Source organism: Dasypus novemcinctus, chromosome 3 (assembly GCF_030445035.2).
Source record: "Dasypus novemcinctus isolate mDasNov1 chromosome 3, mDasNov1.1.hap2, whole genome shotgun sequence".
Classification (NCBI taxonomy): Eukaryota; Metazoa; Chordata; class Mammalia; order Cingulata; family Dasypodidae; genus Dasypus; species Dasypus novemcinctus.
In genome coordinates, this window is record NC_080675.1 from 123,038,414 (window position 1) to 123,058,770 (window position 20,357).

The window sequence follows — 20,357 nt, forward strand, 5'->3', positions numbered from 1 at the left end:
CCTAAATGGCAAGAAATTAGACAAAACTGTTCATGGACCCAATTTGCTTTTCCTAAGTGATTTCTGACTGTCACCTCCACCCTTCCCCAAAGCAGACTATGTTTGCTAGGCTGCCCCTTGGCTTCACTCTCTGCACCCCATAAATAAGCACTGCCGTATGTCTGGCCACCCTCTCAGATGCCATACACCGCACCGTGGCTGGGCAGGAGATTGGACACTAACCTTCATCCACAGCCTTCTGGTTCTATCCCCTGGCTTCCATCTCACCCACTCTCTGAATCCTCCCTGTGGCCAGCACTATACTTGGTGGAGAACCTTACTCTATTCTTGCCAGTCCTCTGGTCCAAGGCCTGGCATCTGGCCCTGACCCTCCCACTAGGGGATGAAGCCTGCACTTGGCTGACTGAGTGCTTGACAAGCACACAGTCTGCTCCTGGATGTCCTTTTGCCATGCTGCTCTAGGTGACTGGGATGTCCCCAGACCAAGCCTTCCTAATCTGTCCCATTCTGCTGTGTTGAACAGGACACATCCCATCCCAATTTAGCCTAAAAGAAGAAATGTGGAATCTCAGCAAAAAGTAGGCAGCAGAAAAAATTAAATCATGGCTAACTAAAAAAACTTTTCAGCAACTTCTAATTTTCACCTTCATAACATGGCTTCTTTACTATATTTCACAGATAAATCACCAAAATATCAGACAAACCCATTACAGCCACATGTTAAATATGTTTGACACACAAGCCAAACATAAGTGAACTGAGAATTTCTGCATCACTGCCTCCATCTTCTGGTGTAGATAACAACTGAAGGTGATTATGATTATATGTAAGAAGTAAGTGAGAAGCAAATGAGAAAAAATCAAAGTCTGACTGGGAAAAAAAGAAGAGTTCCTTTTGAGAGAATGCAATGATGAAACAAATGCTGGGCTTTTGATGAAGGGTTAAATGACACCAGGGGTCAATGGAATGTTTGATGTTCTATCTGAATGGTCATCATGCTCTTCTAATCGCTAAAAGCACACAGTTACTGTGACATTACCCAGGTCATTATTCTTTGTGATGGCAGCTGCCACCCGTGTTCTTGGCCCTTGTTTGGTAAACTGGTATCCAAACTTGAGGATCCTTGAATTCTCCTCGAGCATCTGGGCAATTTCCATTTCTACAGCCGTTCCCAACTGTTGTCTCTGGTTTGGGGTTACAGACACACACACACACAGGACAATCAAGAAGGAAGAGGAAAGTTACTTGCACAGGAAAGACATATGCCCACTTTTTGGGACAAAAAGGCAAAGGGCAGAAAAGTCTCAAGTGAAAGGGACAAAATCACCTGAGAATTTTTTTTCTCCCAGTCATTTGAATGGCCTGCTCGGTGTCTTGAAGCAAAATCCAGCAGACAGCTGAATCTGCTGGTGTTCTAAACTGAGAAACTGAGCAAATTACTTATGAAAGAAAAGATGATTCCAGAGGCGAAATTAAAGCTAAACTATGTTTGTTGTTTCCAATTAACCCCAGTAGCTGTGGTTTCAACACAGGGTGTTTTTTTTTAAATAGTGAAACTGTCTTATTGCAATCAATCCAATTACTGAATTTTCTCTTCTGGGATTCAGAATAGAATCTCATGAGGTGGTTCCAAAGAGGTTGTATTGTGGTTTGAACCATGTGCACTGACAGTTGAATTATCCAACACTGAAGAGGGTTATAGGGTTACAGGAAAATCCCCGGTGTCTAAAAATGGTGGGAAGAGGTGTGTTTTTTTTTTAAGTTGGGATATAAGATATTAAATTAAAAATAGAGTTTTTATTTTAAATGGGGGCATATAAAAATAGGAATTTAAGACAAATTTAAGGGACAGAGTCCATTTTTCATAATGCATTCATTACATTTTTAAAGTAAAAAGACTTGCTTAGAAAAGGCAAAATGTGTATAAAATATAAAAGCCCCATTCCCAATATTCTCACTCCCTATAGAAAATGCCAATTCAGCACATAGTATGCAGTCTTCTAATCATTTTCCTTGCATCTATGTATCTACACAATCACATGAACATCAATGCTTTTTTCACTTAAATGGATTATACTAGAATACTTACTTGAAACATGTTTTACTTTTCATTTCTTATATTATATTAAAGGTATCTTTTTATATTGGTAAATATATACTCACCTTTCCCTATGACAGCTGTATAGCATTCCACTGTAGTGATGTATCATAATTTATTTAGCTAGATCCTACTGATTTACAGTTACATTGCTTTCCCTTTTCCTATTCCTAACAATGAACTTCCCTTGTATACACAGCATATCCTTGACCATTTCTACAAGTATGCCAGGATGGCAAATTATAGCTGGGCCCAAGGGTAAGCTTGTGTCAAATTTTGATGTATTACTGAACTGCCCTCAAAGGTTATAATAATTTTTACTCCTGCTAGCAATGTATGAAAGTTAGTTTTCCCACCCTTGCTCACATGAGATATTATCAGTCTTTTTAATGTTTGCCAATCCAATAGGTGAAAAATTATATTTCACTTATATTCATTTGCTTTAATTTACATTTCTCAAATTATGAAAAAGACTAATTTTCTTATGCTTATGGTCATATATATTTCTTTTTGTGGAAACTACCAATCTATGCCATTTGCCCACTTTTCTACCAGCTTATGGCTCCTGTATTTCCTGATTAGTAAGTTTCTTTACCCCCTCCACCTCTGAGATAGGTCCCTCATCTGTTTGCTCATTGTTTTTGCTCACTGTCTGCTCATTTTTTCTTTAGGAAGCACTAGGAACTGAACCCAGGACCTCCCATGGGGAGGCAGGTGCTCAACTGCTTGAGCCACATTATTCCCTGCTCATTTGTTTTGCTCATTGTCTGTCTTCTTTTTTTTTTTTTAAATTAATTAATTATTTATTTAATTCCCCTCCCCTCCCCCGGTTGTCTGTTTTCTGTGTCTTTTTGCTGCGTCTTGTTTCTTTGTCCGCTTCTGTTGTCGTCAGCAGCACGGGAAGTGTGGGCGGCGCCATTCCTCGGCAGGCTGCTCCCTCCTTCGCGCTGGGCGGCTCTCCTTATGGGTGCACTCCTTGCGCGTGGGGCTCCCCTACGCGGGGGACACCCCTGTGTAGCACGGCACTCCTTGCGCACATCAGCACTGCGCTTGGGCCAGCTCCACACGGGTCAAGGAGGCCCGGGGCTTGAACCGCGGACCTCCCATGTGGTAGACGGACACCCTAACCACTGGGCCAAAGTCCGTTTCCCTGTCTATCTTCTTTAGGGAGCATGGGAAACCTAACCCAGCACCACCCAGGTGGGAGGCTGGTGCTCAACTGTTTGAGCTGCATCTACTCCCCAGTTTGAAGTTTCTTTTACACATGGAAATTTGTCTTTTGTTGAATGTACTGAAAATTTTTTGAGTTTGTCTTTTATTATAATTTTTTTCATTTTTACATGGTCAAATTTATCAGTCTTCTGATTTTACATGTTTAGGAAGCCTCTCTACTGCTCTTCCTTACATTTGTTTTTATGATTTCATATAGTTTAGCATTTAAACCTTCATTTCATTTGGTATTTATTTTATTAAAAGAAACAAGACAGAGACCCAACTTAATTTTGTGCTAAACTGCTGGGAAATTGTTCCATGACTGATTTGCAAAATTCTCACATGTACTAGAGTTGGTTTCCAGATGTATCTATTGCTCTGTCAGTCTATTTTTGTCATGCAATTTTTAAATAATTTTTAAAAGGTAATATACCAACAACCAGTAAGATGGAGGCAGAGTAAGGAGCTCCTCGAGTCAGCTCAGGTTACAGGGTAATTAGTAATCACCCAGAGCTACCTAAAGCATCAGTTTGGGTGCTCTAAGAGATCAGAAGAGCATCCTGTGACATCCTTGAAAGAACAGAAGGAGGGAAGGGGACTTGGCCCAGTGGATAGGGCATCCATCTACCACATGGGAGGTCCGCGGTTCAAACCCCGGGCCTCCTTGACCCGTGTGGTGCTGGCCCATGTGCAGTGCTGATGCGCGCAAGGAGTGCCCTGCAACATAGGGGTGCCCTCCGTGTAGAGGAGCCCCACGTGCAAGGAGTGCGCCCTGTAAGGAGAGCAGCCCAGCAGGAAAGAAAGTGCAGCCAGCCCAGGAATGGCGCTGCACACACGGAGAGCTGACACAACAAGATGATGCAACAAAAAGAAACACAAATTCCCGTGCCACTGACAACAGAAGTGGACAAAAAGAAGAACACGCAACAAATGGACACAGAGAACAGACAACTGGGGCGGGGGGGGGGGGAGGGGAGAGAAATAAATAAAATAAATCTTTAAAAAAGAAAGAATGGAAGGAGAAGACTGCCCATCTGCAGAGAAGATTTGTAAGTAGAGTGCTCCATGCCATAGAGGCCAATGCCCATCCTCCACTGGCGACACAAGTCACTTCGGGAGCTATTCCATGGCTGGAATTGGAAGCTCCACTTCCCAAAAAATAGAGGAGGAAGAGATGGTTGGGTACCAACTTCAGCTATTGATTAGTAAATTTGGCTGGCTAAAGTATAACCCCAAGAACAGTTACAGTTTGAACCTGTCCAAGTCAGAAAGAGGTCTGTAGCTGCCATTTTGACTCTGGCCCCAGGATGAGGGGAACCCAGGCTGATTGAAAATCACAGTGACAGTAGGGACCGGCTTCTTTCACCCACATTGGACTGCAGCCCTAGGCTAGGCTTCAGTCCCACCTCTAGCAGGGAGGGTGGTGGGCCCTGCACCCTCCTGTAACTGCAGGTACACTGGGCTGGCACAGACTGAATAGTTGTAAGTCTACTGGGGTAACTGTGGTCATCTTGGACCCGCACTGCATAGATTGCTGCCCACACCTGCAACTCCATTCCTGCCCCAGGCAGGGAAGAAGGGGTGTGAAGCTTCATCAGTCTCTCTGGGTAACTAGAGTTTAGAACCACATGACTTGGATTATTACACATGGCTGTCCCTACCCTTGGCAAAGGAGAAAGTTGGGAGAGGCTTCATCTATCTCTTGGGCAATGCGGGCAGCTTGAGCCTCCACAGCTTACAGTACAAACTATATCCTTGGCTCCTACTATACAATCAGCAAGGGAGAAAGGGCAAGAAAGCCCTAAACTAAGAAAGAAACTGCACCCAGAATAAATACATCTAGTAAGCCACATGCCAAGACACCAGCAAAAAATTACAATCCACACCAAGAAACAGGAAGAAATAGCCCAGTTAAAGGAAAAAGATAAACCTCCAGATGACATAAAGGAGTTCAGATAACTAATCATAGATGTTCAAACAAAGCTCCTGAGTAAATTCAGTGAGATGGCTAAAGAGATTAAGGATATTAAGAAGACATTGCAGGAAACGGACTTGGCTCAATGGATAGAGCGTCTGCTTACCACATGGGAGGTCCATGGTTCAAACCCAGGACCTCTTTGACCTGTATGGAGCTGGTCCACGCACAGTGCTGATGCACGCAAGGAGTGCCATGCCACACTGTGTAGGGGAGCCCCCCACACAAGGAGTGTGCCCCGTAAAGAGAGCTGCCCAGAGTGAAAGAAAGTGCAGCCTGCCCAGGAGTGACACTGCACACACGGAGACCTGATGCAGCAAGATGATGCAACAAAAAGAGACAAAGATTCCCAGGCCACTGATAAGAATAGAAGTGGACACAGAAGAACACACAGCAAATGGACACAGAAAGCAGACAACTGGCGGGTGGAGAAGGGGAGAGAAATAAATAAATATATAAATCTTTAAGGAAAAAAAAAAGAAGACATTTGATGAGCACAAAGAAGAATTTGAAAGCATACATAGAAAAATAGCAGATCTTATGGGAATGAGAGGGTCAATAAATGAAATTAAAAATATACTGGAATCATATAATAGCAGATTTGAGGAGGCAGAAGAAAGGATTGGTAAGCTTGAAGAAATGGCCTCCAAATGCAAACATACAAAAGAACTGATGAAGAAAATAATGGAAAGAATTGAACAAGTTCTCAGGGAAATAAACAACATCAAGAAATGTGCAGACATACAGGGCATGGGTGTCCCAAGAGGAGAAGAGAAGGGAAAAGGGGAAGAAGGAATATTTGAAGAAATAATTGTAGAAAATTTCCCAACCCTATTGAAAGACATGGATATTCATATCCAAGAAGCACAACATACTCCTATCTGAATAAATCTGAATAGACCAATTCCAAGACACATACTAATCAGAATGTCAAATGTCAAGGACAAAGAGAATTCTGAGAGCAGCAAGAGAAAAGCAATGCATAACATATAAGGGATACCCAATAAGATTAAGTGCTGATTTCTCACCAGAAACCATTGAGGCAAGAAGACAGTGGTATGATATATTTAAGATATGGCAAGAGAAAAACTTCCAGCCAAGAATCTTATATCTGACAAGACTGTCTTTCAAAAGTGAGGGTAAGTTTAGAATATTCACAGATAAACAGAAACTGAGAGAGTTTGTAACCAAGAGACTGGCTTTGCAGGAAATATTAAAGGGTGTGCTAGAGTCTACAAAGAAAAGACACGGGAAGCGGATTTGGCTCAACTGATAAGAGTGTCCAACTACCACATGGGAGGTCCAGGGTTCAAACCCAGGGTTTCCTGACCCATGTGGTGAGCTGGCCCACACACAGTGCTGATGTGCGCAAGAAGTGCCATGCCACACAGGGGTGTCCTCCATGTAGGGGAGCCCCACGTGCAAGGAGTGCGCCCCATAAGGAGAGCTGTCCCATGCGATAAAAGTGCAGCCTGCCCAGGAGTGGCACTGCAAACACAGAGAGGTGACACAGCAAGATTATGCAACAAAAAGAGATACGGATTCCCAGTGAAGCTGACAAGAATACAAGCAGACACAGAAGAACACACAGTGAATGGACATAGAGAGCAGACAATTGGGGGGGGCGGCGCAGAAGGGGAGAGAAATAAATAAAATATAAATCTTTAAAAAAAATAAAAGAAAAAGAAAAGACAGGAGAGAGAGGCATGAAAGAGAGTCTAGAAATGAAGATTATATCAGTAAAAGCAATGAAGAGTGTCAAAAGAGTGGTGAAAATAAAATGTGACAGATAAAACCCAAAGGTCAAAATGGGTGAAATAAGAACTGCCTTTACAGCAATAACATTGAATGTTCATGGATTAAGCTCCCCAATCAAAAGACACAGACTGGCAGAATGGATGAGAAAATATTGGGAAGTGGATGTGGCTCAAGCAATTGGGCTCCCATCTACCATACAGGAGGTCCAGGGTTCGATGCTCAGGGCCTCCTGGTGAAGGTGAGCTGGCCCATGTGGAGTGCTGGCCTGTGTGGAGTGCTGCCCTGCACAGCAGTGCTACCCCACACAGGAATGCTGGCCCATGCAGAGAGCTGGCACTGCAAGATGATGCAACAAAAAGAGACACAAAGGAAAGGTAATAAGAGACGCAGCAGACCAGGAAGCTGAGATGGTGCAAAAGAATGATTGCCTCTCCCCCACTCTGGAGGGTCCCAGGATTGGTTCCCAGAACTGCCTAATGAGAATACAAACAGACACAGAAGAACACAAAGTGATTGGACACAGAGAGCAGACAATGGAGGCAGGGGGGAAAAATAAATAAAATCTTAAAAAAAAAAAAAAAGAAAAAGAAAATATAAGCCACCTATATGCTGTCTGAAAGAGACTCACCTTAGACCCAAGGATACCAATAGATGGGAAGTGAAAGGCTGGAAAAATATATTCCATATATTCAGTAACCAAAAAAGAAAAAAGGCCAGAGTACCTATACTTCTATTAGCTGAAATAGACTTTAAAAGACACTAGCAATGTGCAATCTGAGGAGGAAGTCAGGAAAAAAATTCCATTTATAATAGTATAATAGTGACTAAAAGAATCAAATATTTAGGAATAAACTTAACCAATGATGTAAAGCACTTGTATTCAGAAAACTATAACTCATTGTCAAAAGAAATAAAAAAGACCTAAATAATTGGAAGAACATTCTATGCTCATGGATTGGAAGACTAAATATCATTAAGATGTCAATTCTATCCAAATTGATATACAGATTCAATGCCATCTCAATAAAAATTCCATCAGCCTTTTTAAAAGAAATGGAAAACATTATTATCAAATTTATTTGGAAGTGTAAGGAGTCATGAATAGCCAGGAGCATCCTAAAAAGGAAAAATAAAGTTGGAAGACTCTCACTTCTGGACTTTAAATCATATTACCTTGCTACAGTGGTAAAAACAGCATGGTACAGGCATAAAGACAGATACATAGACCAATGGAACCAAATTAATGGTTAAGAAACAGATCCTCACATCTATGTGGTATTTTAGCCTGTCAAACCCACCCAGCTTGGACAGAACAGTCCATTCAACAAATGGTGTTGAGAAAACTGGATATACATAGCCAAAAGAAGGACCCCTATCTCACACCTTATATAAAAATTAACTCAAAATGGATCAAAAACCTAAATATAAAAGCAAGAACCATAACGTTTCTAGAAGAAAATGTAGGAAAATATCTTCAGGACCTGGTGATAGGTGGTGGATTCTTAAAGGAGATAAGAAGAGGACTGAGATAGACAACTGATGTTTAATGTAGAGGTTTTAACTAACTTTATTGTAAAAGTGAGGAAATGTATAGAGTTGATGGTTAAACATTATAGTAAGCAACAGCTGGTTTATAAATGGGAATGTGGCTGCAAAGGGTAGTTTAAGGATGTAAATGCCAATTGAAAGAAAACTAGAGAATAATCTAGGGACTAACACAATAAATCCAGAGGTGGATGAGAATTGTGGTTGATGGTACGGATGCAAGAGTGTCCTTTGTGAGCTAGAGCAGATGTTTATCACTATTGCAGGGTGGTGGGAATGTGATGAAGCTTAGGAAAAATAAAACTGGAGTGACCTATGGACTTGTGGTTAACAGTAATAATGTAATATTCATGCATCTAAGCTAAAGGTGTACCATGTTGATAATGGGGGAGTATAGAAAAAGTGTGCCAAATGTAAGCTATCGACCTGGTAATAGTCTAATGATCTTATCTCATAATCTGTAACAAATGTTCCACTGCGGTGTAGTTGTGTTGATAGAAGGGTGCTGTAGCAGTTTGATATAATTGATGAATTCCAAAAAGAAATACTGGATTTTGTTTGTAACCTGATCTGTACCTGGGCATGATTGAGTTATGATTACAAGGCCTTTGGTGGGTGGAGACTCACAGATAAAAGGCATGGCAAAGAACAGAGTTGGAGCTTTTGATGCGAGGGTGTATGTTGGAGTTTGATGCTGAACACTTAAACTGGAGCCCCAGGAAGTAAGCTCCTAGAGGAAAGAGAAGGCAGCCCCAGGAAGAAAGGAACCTTGAACCCAGAGAAAAGCAAGCCCCAGGAACACAGAAACCCAGGAAGCCTGGTCTATCACAGACATTGGCAGCCATCTTGCCCCAAATAGACTTTGGTGAGGGAAGTAACTTACGCTTTACAGTCTGGTATCTGTAAGCTCCTACCCCAAATGAATACCTTTATAAAAACCAACCAATTTCTGGTATTTCGCATCAGCACCCCTTTGGCTGACTAATACAGGTGTTGTATGGGAATCCTGCACATGTGCATGATTGTTTTATAAGTTTACAGTTACAACTTGTCATAAAAATATACTTTAGAAAAAATAGGAGAGGGGGCAAGATGGCGGCGGAGAGGGGGCAAGATGGCGGCTGAGTGAACATCCCTGTTAGAGTCTTCTGCAGGGAATCGGCTGGGCGGCATTGGAGACTCTTTGGGACCGGATTGTTTCGGGATTTTTGCTGGTCCGGAGGTGTCTGGACATCGATTTGGAGGGAAGGTAACAGAGAGGATTCGTCTGTGAAATATACACGGAGATCCCAGCTACCTGTAGAGGATTCCCTTCTTGGGTAGGCGGAGACGAGGCATCTAGCCCCGCTCGGTGGGGCTGAGCCAGGCCGGGCCGGGCCGCGGTAGCGTTTGGAGCCGGGCGGGGCCGGTGCAGGCCCCGGCTGCGGGCCGCGGTAGCGCTTGGAGCCGGGCGGGGCCGGTGCAGGCCCCGGCTGCGGGCCGCGGTAGCGCTTGGAGCCGGGCGGGGCCGGTGCAGGCCCCGGCTGCGGGCCGCGGTAGCGCTTGGAGCCGGGCGGGGCCGGTGCAGGCCCCGGCTGCGGGCCGCGGTAGCGCTTGGAGCCGGGCGGGGCCGGTGCAGGCCCCGGCTGCGGGCCGCGGTAGCGCTTGGAGCCGGGCGGGGCCGGTGCAGGCCCCGGCTGCGGGCCGCGGTAGCGCTTGGAGCCGGGCGGGGCCGGTGCAGGCCCCGGCTGCGGGCCGCGGTAGCGCTTGGAGCCGGGCGGGGCCGGTGCAGGCCCCGGCTGCGGGCCGCGGTAGCGCTTGGAGCCGGGCGGGGCCGGTGCAGGCCCCGGCTGCGGGCCGCGGTAGCGCTTGGAGCCGGGCGGGGCCGGTGCAGGCCCCGGCTGCGGGCCGCGGTAGCGCTTGGAGCCGGGCGGGGCCGGTGCAGGCCCCGGCTGCGGGCCGCGGTAGCGCTTGGAGCCGGGCGGGGCCGGTGCAGGCCCCGGCTGCGGGCCGCGGTAGCGCTTGGAGCCGGGCGGGGCCGGTGCAGGCCCCGGCTGCGGGCCGCGGTAGCGCTTGGAGCCGGGCGGGGCCGGTGCAGGCCCCGGCTGCGGGCCCCGGTAGCGCTTGGAGCCGGGCGGGGCCGGTGCAGGCCCCGGCTGCGGGCCCCGGTAGCGCTTGGAGCCGGGCGGGGCCGGTGCAGGCCCCGGCTGCGGGCCCCGGTAGCGCTTGGAGCCGGGCGGGGCCGGTGCAGGCCCCGGCTGAGGGCCGCGGTAGCGCTTGGAGCCGGGCGGGGCCGGTGCAGGCCCCGGCTGCGGGCCGCGGTAGCGCTTGGAGCCGGGCGGGGCCGGTTCAGGCCCCGGCTGCGGGCCACGGTAGCGTTTGGAGCCGGGCGGGCCCGGGTCAGGCCGCGGCGGGTACGGAGCCGGGCAGGGCCGGTCCAGGCCGCGGTGGCGGGAGGTGGATGCCGGAGCCGGCTGGGCCGCTGTAGCGAGCGGAGCTGGGCGGAGCCAGGCCAGGCCAAGGCGGCGTGAGGAGCCGGGCAGAGCCGGTCCAAGCCTCCGCGGCGGGCGGAGCCGGGCCTGCGGAGGGGTTTCTGTTTGTTTTTGTTTTTTTTTAATTTTACTTAATTTTTTTTTTTTTTTTTTTTGAGCATCTGCAGTACTGGGGAGTTCGTGGGCCCTGGGCGGCCTATTGGGGGTTTGTGGGAAGGGAGGTGCTTGCAGACCCATTTGGGCAGACAGACGGGGGGGTTTTAGGGCAAAGCGGGGGGAAGTTGTTGTTTTAGATAGTGTTGCAATTGTGACACGTGTGTACCTGTATCTCTCTTCTCCCTATCCGTTCCCCACCGTTTGCCCATCCTCTTTTTCTTTCTTCCTTTCTTCTTGCCTTTCTTTTTTCTTTATTATAATTAGTTTGTTTTTTTTTTTTTTCGGTTTTCTCTTTCCCTCTTGTCCCTCATCTTCCACTTATTTTTACTTTAATTCAAGTATACAATAGGTGCTACAGGGAACACCTCACATTTGCTGGGTTTTCCCATCCTCCACTGCCTCATTTCTGTGTGAACTGATTTAGGCTACCTACACTATCCCCCTTCCCCTGCATCTTGATATCCACTATCATCTACTGTCTCTCCTATATTCCACCCCCCACCTCCCGTTCTTTGATCCACAAAGTGTCTAACTCTTAATTTCTAATACCTTTGTTCTGTTTTCTGTCTATTATCCACTCTTGAAACTATTACCTTTCTTTTCTTTTTCCCTCTCTCATGAAAACAATAGCTGTGTAGTTCATACCATATTCCTCCCAAATTCAGTCATCAACTTCATAAAAGGTACTCTACCTACAGCTATAACCCTATACAATCTACATGAATCTAACCTCCATCCTTCCAGATCTCATATTCCTGCTTTATTAACATACATCACCAATACAACTTTACACTTTTCCCTTGCTTACACAATTGCCTTTCCCCAACACTAATACTTTCCTCTAAAGTGAACTTAACCAACAACAAGTAACTAGAATAAGAAGAAAAAAGTGACAAAGAGAAGATATAACACCTGTGCAAAAATAACAACTAATTAACCTCCAAGAGCAGACAAAGAAGCTAAGGAACTGATTAAATTCGTCAAAATAAAGAGATGACCAGAAAGCAACAAAAATCTACGAACCAAACCAATAATCAGGAAAACATGGCTGAATCCAATCAACAAACCAATAATCACGAAAGGGAGCAAAACTTGGCACAAGCAATGAAAGATCTCAGAACATTTATCACCGACAAATTTGATGCAGTAATGAAAGAGGTTAACAACATGAAGACATCACTTGGAGGGGAAATTGCAGACATACGCAAAAACATAACAGATATGATGGGAATGAACACCACAGTTCAAGAAATCAAAAATACACTTGCAGCAAATATCAGCAGACTAGAAGAGACAGAGCAGAGAATTAGTGATGTGGAAGACAGTACATCAGAAATCAAACAGATAGTAGAAGGGGTCAATAAGAAGATAGAAAAAATCCAATTAGGATTTAGGGACCTGAATGACAATGCAAAACGCTCAAACATACGTATTATAGGCATTCCAGAAGGTGAAGAGAAGGGAAAGGGGTCAGAAAGAGTGTTGCAGGAAATAATGGCTGAAAACTTCCCAAATCTACTGAAAGAGACAGATGTACATATCCAAGAAGCACAGCGCACTCCACAAGTCATAAACCCCAACAGGCCCACCCCAAGACATATACTTGTCAAATTATCCAATGCTCAAGACAAAGAGAAAATCCTAAAAGCAGCAAGAGAAAAGAAAACCATCACATACAAGGGAAGCTCAATTAGATTAAGTGCTGATTTCTCTTCTGAAACCATGGAGGCAAGAAGACAGTGGTATGATATAGTCAAGGTACTAAAGGAAAAAAATTTCCAACCAAGAATACTCTATCCAGCTAAACTAGCATTCAAACATGATGGAGAGTTCAAAATATTCGCAGACAAACAGAAACTGAAAGAGTATACCAACAAGAAACCTCCCCTTCAAGAAATTCTAAAGGGAGTTCTGCAGGAAGAAAGGAAAAAACAGGAAAGGCAAAGTTGGAGGAGAGTATAAGACCAACAACAACAACAAAAAAGACAAAAAAAAATATACAAACAAAATATGACAAACACAAATCCAATCAAAATATGGCTAACACAAATAATTCCTTGATAGTAATAACACTGAATGTCAATGGATTAAACTCACCTATCAAAAGATTCAGACTGGGACACTGGATAAGGAAATATGACCCATCCATATGCTGTCTACAAGAGACACATCTTAGACCCAGAGACGCATGGAGATTGAAAGTGAAAGGCTGGAAAACAATCATACAAGCTAACAATAACCAAAAAAAGGCAGGAGTAGCTATATTAATATCAGACAAAATAGACTTTAAATGTGAAACAATTGTGAGAGACAAAGAAGGATACTACATTTTAGTCAAAGGGAAAATCTGTCAAGAAGATCGAACAATCATAAATATCTATGCCCCTAACAAGGGTGCCTCTAAATACGTCAGGCAAACGCTGGAAAAACTAAGTGAAAGAATAGATACATCTACAATTATAGTGGGGGATTTTAATACACCACTATCAATTCTGGACAGAACATCTCAAAAGAGAATCACCAAAGAAACAAAACATCTGAATAGTATATTAGAGGAGCTCGATCTTAACAAACCAATCACAAGCAGAGAGATAGAATCAGTTATTAAAAATCTCCCAACTAAGAAGAGCCCAGGGCCAGATGGCTTCACAGGTGAATTCTATAAAACATTCCAGAAAGAACTGACACCAATCCTGCTGAAACTATTCCAAACCATCGAAACAGAAAGAACATTACCCAACTCCTTCTATGATGCCAACATTACCCTAGTACCAAAGCCAAACAAAGACATCACAAGAAAGGAAAATTACAGACCAATTTCTCTAATGAACCTAGACGCAAAAATACTTAACAAAATACTTGCTAATCGTATTCAACAACACATTAAACGAATTATACACCACGACCAAGTGGGATTCATCCCAGGTATGCAAGGATGGTTCAACATAAGAAAATCAATCAACGTAATACACCATATAAACAGATTGAAGGGAAAAAATCACATGATTATATCTATTGATGCAGAAAAAGCATTTGACAAAATACAGCACCCTTTCTTGATAAAAACACTCCAAATGATTGGAATACAAGGAAATTTTTTGAACATGATAAAGAGTATATATGAAAAACCTAAAGCCAATATTGTTTACAATGGAGAAATCCTAGACTCCTTCCCTCTAAACTCAGGAACAAGACAAGGATGCCCACTGTCGCCGCTCCTATTTAACATTGTCTTAGAAGTACTTGCTCGAGCACTGAGGCAAGAACCAGAAATAAAAGGCATTCAAATTGGAAAGGAAGAAGTCAAAATTTCATTATTTGCAGATGACATGATCCTATACATAGAAAACCCTGAGAGATCTACAACGAAGATTCTAGAACTCATAAATGAGTTTAGTAAAGTCGCAGGTTATAAGATCAATGCGCAAAAATCAGTAGCATTTCTGTACACCAATAATGAGCAAGATCAGGAGGAAATCAAGAAACAAATACCATTCACAATAGTAAATAAAAAAATCAAATACTTAGGAATAAATTTAACTAAAGAGGTAAAGAACTTATACACTGAGAACTATACAAGATTGTTCAAGGAAATCAAAGAAGACCTAAATAAATGGAAGACTATTCCTTGTTCATGGATAGGAAGACTGAACATTATTAAGATGTCTATCCTACCAAAATTGATCTACACATTCAATGCAATCCCAATAAAAATCAATGCAGCCTTCTTTAAGGAACTAGAAAAACTAACTATGAAATTTATTTGGAAAGGAAAGAGACCCCGAATAGCCAAAGACATACTGAAAAAGAAAAATGAAATTGGAGGAATCACACTACCTGACTTCAAAACATACTATAAAGCTACGGTGGTGAAAACAGCATGGTATTGGCATAAGGAGAGAAATATAGACCAATGGAATCGAATTGAAAGCTCTGATATAGAACCTCACATATACAACCACATAATATTCGATAAAGCCACCAAACCCTCTCAACTGGGAGAGAGTGGCCTATTCAACAAATGGTGTCTGGAGAACTGGATAGCCATATGTAGAAGAATGAAAGAGGATTACCATCTCACACCTTATACAAAGATCAACTCAAGATGGATCAAAGACCTAAATATAAAAGCCAAGACCATAAAAACCTTAGAAAGCAGTGTAGGGAAACATCTACAGGACCTTGTAATAGGTAATGGATTTATGAATATCTCACCAAAAGCACGAGCAGCAAAAGAACTAATAGATAAATGGGACTTCCTCAAAATTAAAGCCTTCTGCACCTCAAAGGAGTTTGTCAAGAAAGTAAAAAGGGAGCCCACACAGTGGGAGAAAATATTTGGCAATCATATATCTGATAAGAAACTTATAACTTGCATATATAAAGAACTCCTACATCTTGAAAATAAAAAGATAAACAATCCATATAAAAAATGGGAAAAAGACTTAAACAGACACTTCTCCGAAGAAGAAATACAAATGGCAAGAAAGCACATGAAAAAATGTTCCAAATCTCTAGCTATCAGGGAAATGCAAATCAAAACCACAATGAGATACCATCTTACACCCATAAGATTGGCAGCTATGAAAAAAACAGAAGAATACAAGTGCTGGAGAGGATGTGAAGGAAGGGGAACACTCATCCACTGCTGGTGGGAATGCAGAAGGATCCAACCATTCTGGAGAACAGTATGGCGGTTTCTCAAAAAACTAGCCATAGATTTGCCATATGACCCAGCAATACCACTGCTGGGAATATACCCAGCAGAACTGAAAACAAGAACACAAACCAATATATGTACACCAATGTTCATAGCAGCATTGTTCACTATTGCCAAAAGTTGGAATCAACCCAAATGCCCATCAACAGACGAGTGGATCAATAAAATGTGGTATATACACACAATGGAATACTACTCGGCTGTAAGAACAAACACACTACAAACACATGTGATAACATGGATGAATCTTGAGAACCTTATGTTGAGTGAAGCAACCCAGACATTGAAGGACAAATACTACATGACCTCAATGATATGAAATAAACAAGCTGCCCTAGATAGCAAGAGACTGAACGATAGGCTTGCAGGAAATCGGAGGGTGGAGGAAGGATATGAGCCGATGTCTGCAGGGGTGGAATTTAAGACGAGATGGTGGTAAGTATGAACACAAAGAAGAGATAAAAGGGGGGCAAGGGGTTGCCTTTGCTTGGGGCTTTGCGGGTTTGAGGGTGGCTGGGGAGGGACGGGTGGGTAACGTTGCCCAAAAGTGGGGGGAGGGAGGGGTAGCATACGAACCAGGAGAGGGTCAGGTGTTGGTGGAGAGTAAAATGCCAAGAAAATCATATCAAAATATAATAAAGAGGGTTACCTGTTTAGAATGCTCGGAGGGGAGGGTCTGATGCAGGACGGGCTCCTAGGGAATGTCTAAATGCTCATTCTGCCAGAGTGGGTGACACCATGGGGTAGAAACCCAAGTAGTGAGAGTGGGGGTGGACCCACATCCTGGGGAGGACTAATGCCATCCAATAGAGGGAACTGAATCCCTCGAGAGAAAGGGTGGCTCCCAGGGCATTGGGGCAGTTGAGCAAGTTAGGCCCTGAACACTATTCCATCTATCTCTGGAAGTGGCTCCTCAGGAAACGGAGGTTGGCTATCACTGAGGGCACCAAGGTGGAAGGGAAAATGGACGTTAAATGTGTGGAACCAAAGTAAATGGGGGGTAAGAGAGGAGTTTCTTGAGAGTACACAAGGATGGATATAAAACATGTAATATTACACCATAACATATAGGAGATGACAGACTGATAATGTAAACCATAATGTAAAACATAGGATAACTAAAAATGTAAAGAACTGTGTATCCTAAAGTATGCACCATAATGTAAACACAGATGTCACCTTGTTAGAAAGCTAATGTCTCAGACTCTGTACATCACTTTAAGTAAATATGATATGAATAGGGCGTAAGAGTATCACTGTGGAAGGGAAAAGGTTTTCTGGTGGATGTGTGGGAGTGCTGTATATTATATATATACATTGCTGTGGTCTAGGACTCCTGTGAAGAAAAGCTGAATAATTAGGGGGGGGGGGGAAAAAAAAAAAAAGAAAAAAATAGGATGTGGAATTTTTTCAAGTCAACATTCTTTATCTAAGTTCTTTATCTAACTTTATCCAAGTTCTTTATCTATCCTTTAAACTCATCGCTATATGCCATTCCCTAGTAAGGGACCATGACATTATATTGGGCTTCAAATTTCGGGGAGTTCTGGATCACAGAGTGTTTCAACAATGGCAATGGAGGGATACTGGTATGGGATACCAATGACAGATGATATATGACAGACAGGGAGCTGTACAGAACATATGTCCAGGGTGCATGGTAATGTTTGGATATACTCATAGTGGCAACAATTAAAAACCACAGTAGGGGGGGTACTGGGTTCCTGGCCAGTGGTGCTCTGTCGTGGTCCCTAGGGGAGCAGCGACAGTCTCCCAGGTACAGTGGTGGGGACCGGGAGGGAGTGAGGGTTCAACAGTGAGCCCCTGATACTAATGACTATGCTTGTGAGCTGATAAACCCAAAATAATAACAAGGCCTAGAGCAACTTTGTGCCTGGGAATTTCCTTCTGTCAGCCTTCATGTTACTCAAATGTGGCCAGTCTCGAAGCCAAACTAGCATGTAAATGCAATGCCTTCCCCCCAGCGTGGGACATGACACCCGGAGATGAGCCTCCCTGGCAACGAGGGACCACTATCAACTACCAACTGATGATGCAACTGGAAAATGACCTTATACGGAAGGTTCAATGCGGATCAGCAGAATATCCATGTCTACATAAAATACCATGACTTTAAAATGCTGTTTGACCTAAAGTAAGGGGGAAATGGAAAGGAGAAATGAGTTTATATGGCTACGAGTTTCTAAAAAAGAGTCTGGAGGCTGGCAGAAGGTTTGCCCTCATGCACAACTGAGCAGAGTCAGAGAGACAGATAAAGCAGATACAACCCCCAGATATTGGTTCCTTTGAGGGCTAAAGAGACCCATGGGAGTTATGGTCATGGCCGATGGGGTTAACTACCAGGGCAGATGGCCCCTCTTTGGAAATGGTGTTTATGTGTGATGAATCTGGACTCAGATGGGATCTCCCTTCATAAGACTTTCATGCTAATGTGCTGGAGGTGCAGTTAATGTTGGGGTTTAAGATATATTTAGGGGATTTGAATCTCTGGACTGACAATGTGATAGCCAGATCCTGAGCCTCAACAGACTCCAGCACCTACAATCTGATTTATTGGACTTACCACACTCAGCTAAGATGGAGGTGAAGAAGGACAACCACCACACCATGGAGCCTAGAGTGATTACAACTGAAAATGGGAGGATTGCATCCAGCATCCAGGTGGAATCTGAGCCTCCTCTTGACATAAAGGTGCAATGGACACAACCAATCCAGTGTCCACATAGAAGAGGTGGCATTGGATTGGGAAAAGTGGACATAATGGACAAAGGGTATGGGGAAAGGCAGGAAGAGATGAGAGGTGGAGGCGTCTTCGGGACATGGAGCTGCCCTGGATGGTGCTTCAGAGGTAATCACCGGACATTGTAAATCCTCACAGGGCCTACATGATGGAATAGAGGAGAGTATGGGCCATGATGTGAACCAATGTATATGAGGTGCAGAGGTGCCCAAAGATGTACTTACCAAATCCAATGGATGTGTCATGATGATGGGAACGAGTGTTGTTGGGGGGGGGGGGGAGAGGGGGGGGTGGGGGGGGTGGGGTTGAATGGGACCTCACATATATATTTTTAATGTAATATTATTACAAAGTCAATAAAAAATAAAAAAATTAATAAAAAAAAAAAAGAAAAAATAATAGGTTGGTTTGGGGTAAAATATACCAAAGGTAAGATAAGGTCTGTAGTTAGTAGTAAGATTTTTTTTTTTGAGTAGTAAGATTTTGATGATATTCTTTCATCATTAGTAACAAATGTCTCATAACAATGCAAGGTGTTGGTAGTGGGCTGATGTATGTGACCCCTGTATGATGTTATACTTATTTGCTTTGCAAATTCACAACTTTTACTACACACTTATTGTTTATGTATGTTCATAAATAAATGATGTAAAATAATAATAATAATAATAAGGGTTAGGGGGAAAATACACCAAATGTAAAATACTTTGGTTGGTAGTAATATTTTGAAGATGCTCTTTATTCATTAGTTAAACATGTTTCACAACAAGGCAAGGTATTGTTGGTAGGGTGAGGTATGATGTTCCCGTATGATATTATGTAGGTTTGTTTGTAAGTTCACAACTATTACTATATACTTATTGTTTATGTATGTTACGTATGTGTGATATACTCCAATAATTTAGCAATAGAATTTAAAAAAAGATAACATACCTTTTAAATTTGGAAAATTTAAGTTAAGGAGTAGATGGAGAAAAGTTTACAGAGGAATTTCTGTGCCCTGTGCAAATTCTAAGTCTTAGCTCTTTGTCCCCTTTTTTCTTTTTTTTTTTTTTTTGTTTGGCTTGTTTCTGTTTATTCTTTGCTTGTTGTTTTCCCTTTTATCTTGTCATCCAACAATCTGTCAAATGCATCTCTCCCCAAGAAATTAACAAAATGTGGTATTTCCAGTAAGACAAGATCAGTTTGGGTAGCCGCAGCGCGCGGCGTCTAAGCAGTGCGAGTGTATGGGAGGAGGAGGCCCTCGCATTCCCGGAGCAGCATTAGAACAGTGGGACTGTAGGAAGAACAGACCCGGGCTGAGGTAAGGGCTGCATCGGTGTGGCTTGTGCCCCTGAAGCAGACACGGTGGGGCCGTCCAAGGGCAGGCTTCATGCTGGACATGGGCTGAGAGGGACAACACACAAGCCCCTTTACTTCTCCTCACAAACTTTAAGCATTTGGAACCTGGATTTGGGTAACTTCGTAGTTAATGTTACATTTTCAAGGGTTAAACCGATCAAAAGGTACCTCAAAACCCATATTCGCAATCTTCTGAGTCCCTCCTCTCCAAGCAGCTGGCTGTTTTCTTAGTAGCTTACATTTCGGTCAGCACCCTTACAGTCGCTTTGTTTTCAAGATAAATGAATTTCAAGTAAATCCATGTACTCCTCCTTGATGTA

At 43.5% G+C, this 20,357-nt stretch overlaps 1 protein-coding gene across 2 annotated transcripts in view; it reads right to left on the reverse strand.

Moving 5' to 3' along the window:
• TMOD2 (tropomodulin 2) overlaps nt 1–20,357 on the reverse strand; it is a 73,379-nt gene that overhangs the window by 8,144 nt on the left and 44,878 nt on the right. For both annotated transcript variants that reach the window (XM_058294190.2, XM_058294192.1), the window contains one exon: nt 1,040–1,184. In XM_058294190.2, the coding sequence (XP_058150173.1) occupies nt 1,040–1,184 (145 nt within the window). The remainder of the gene's footprint in view (nt 1–1,039; nt 1,185–20,357) is intronic.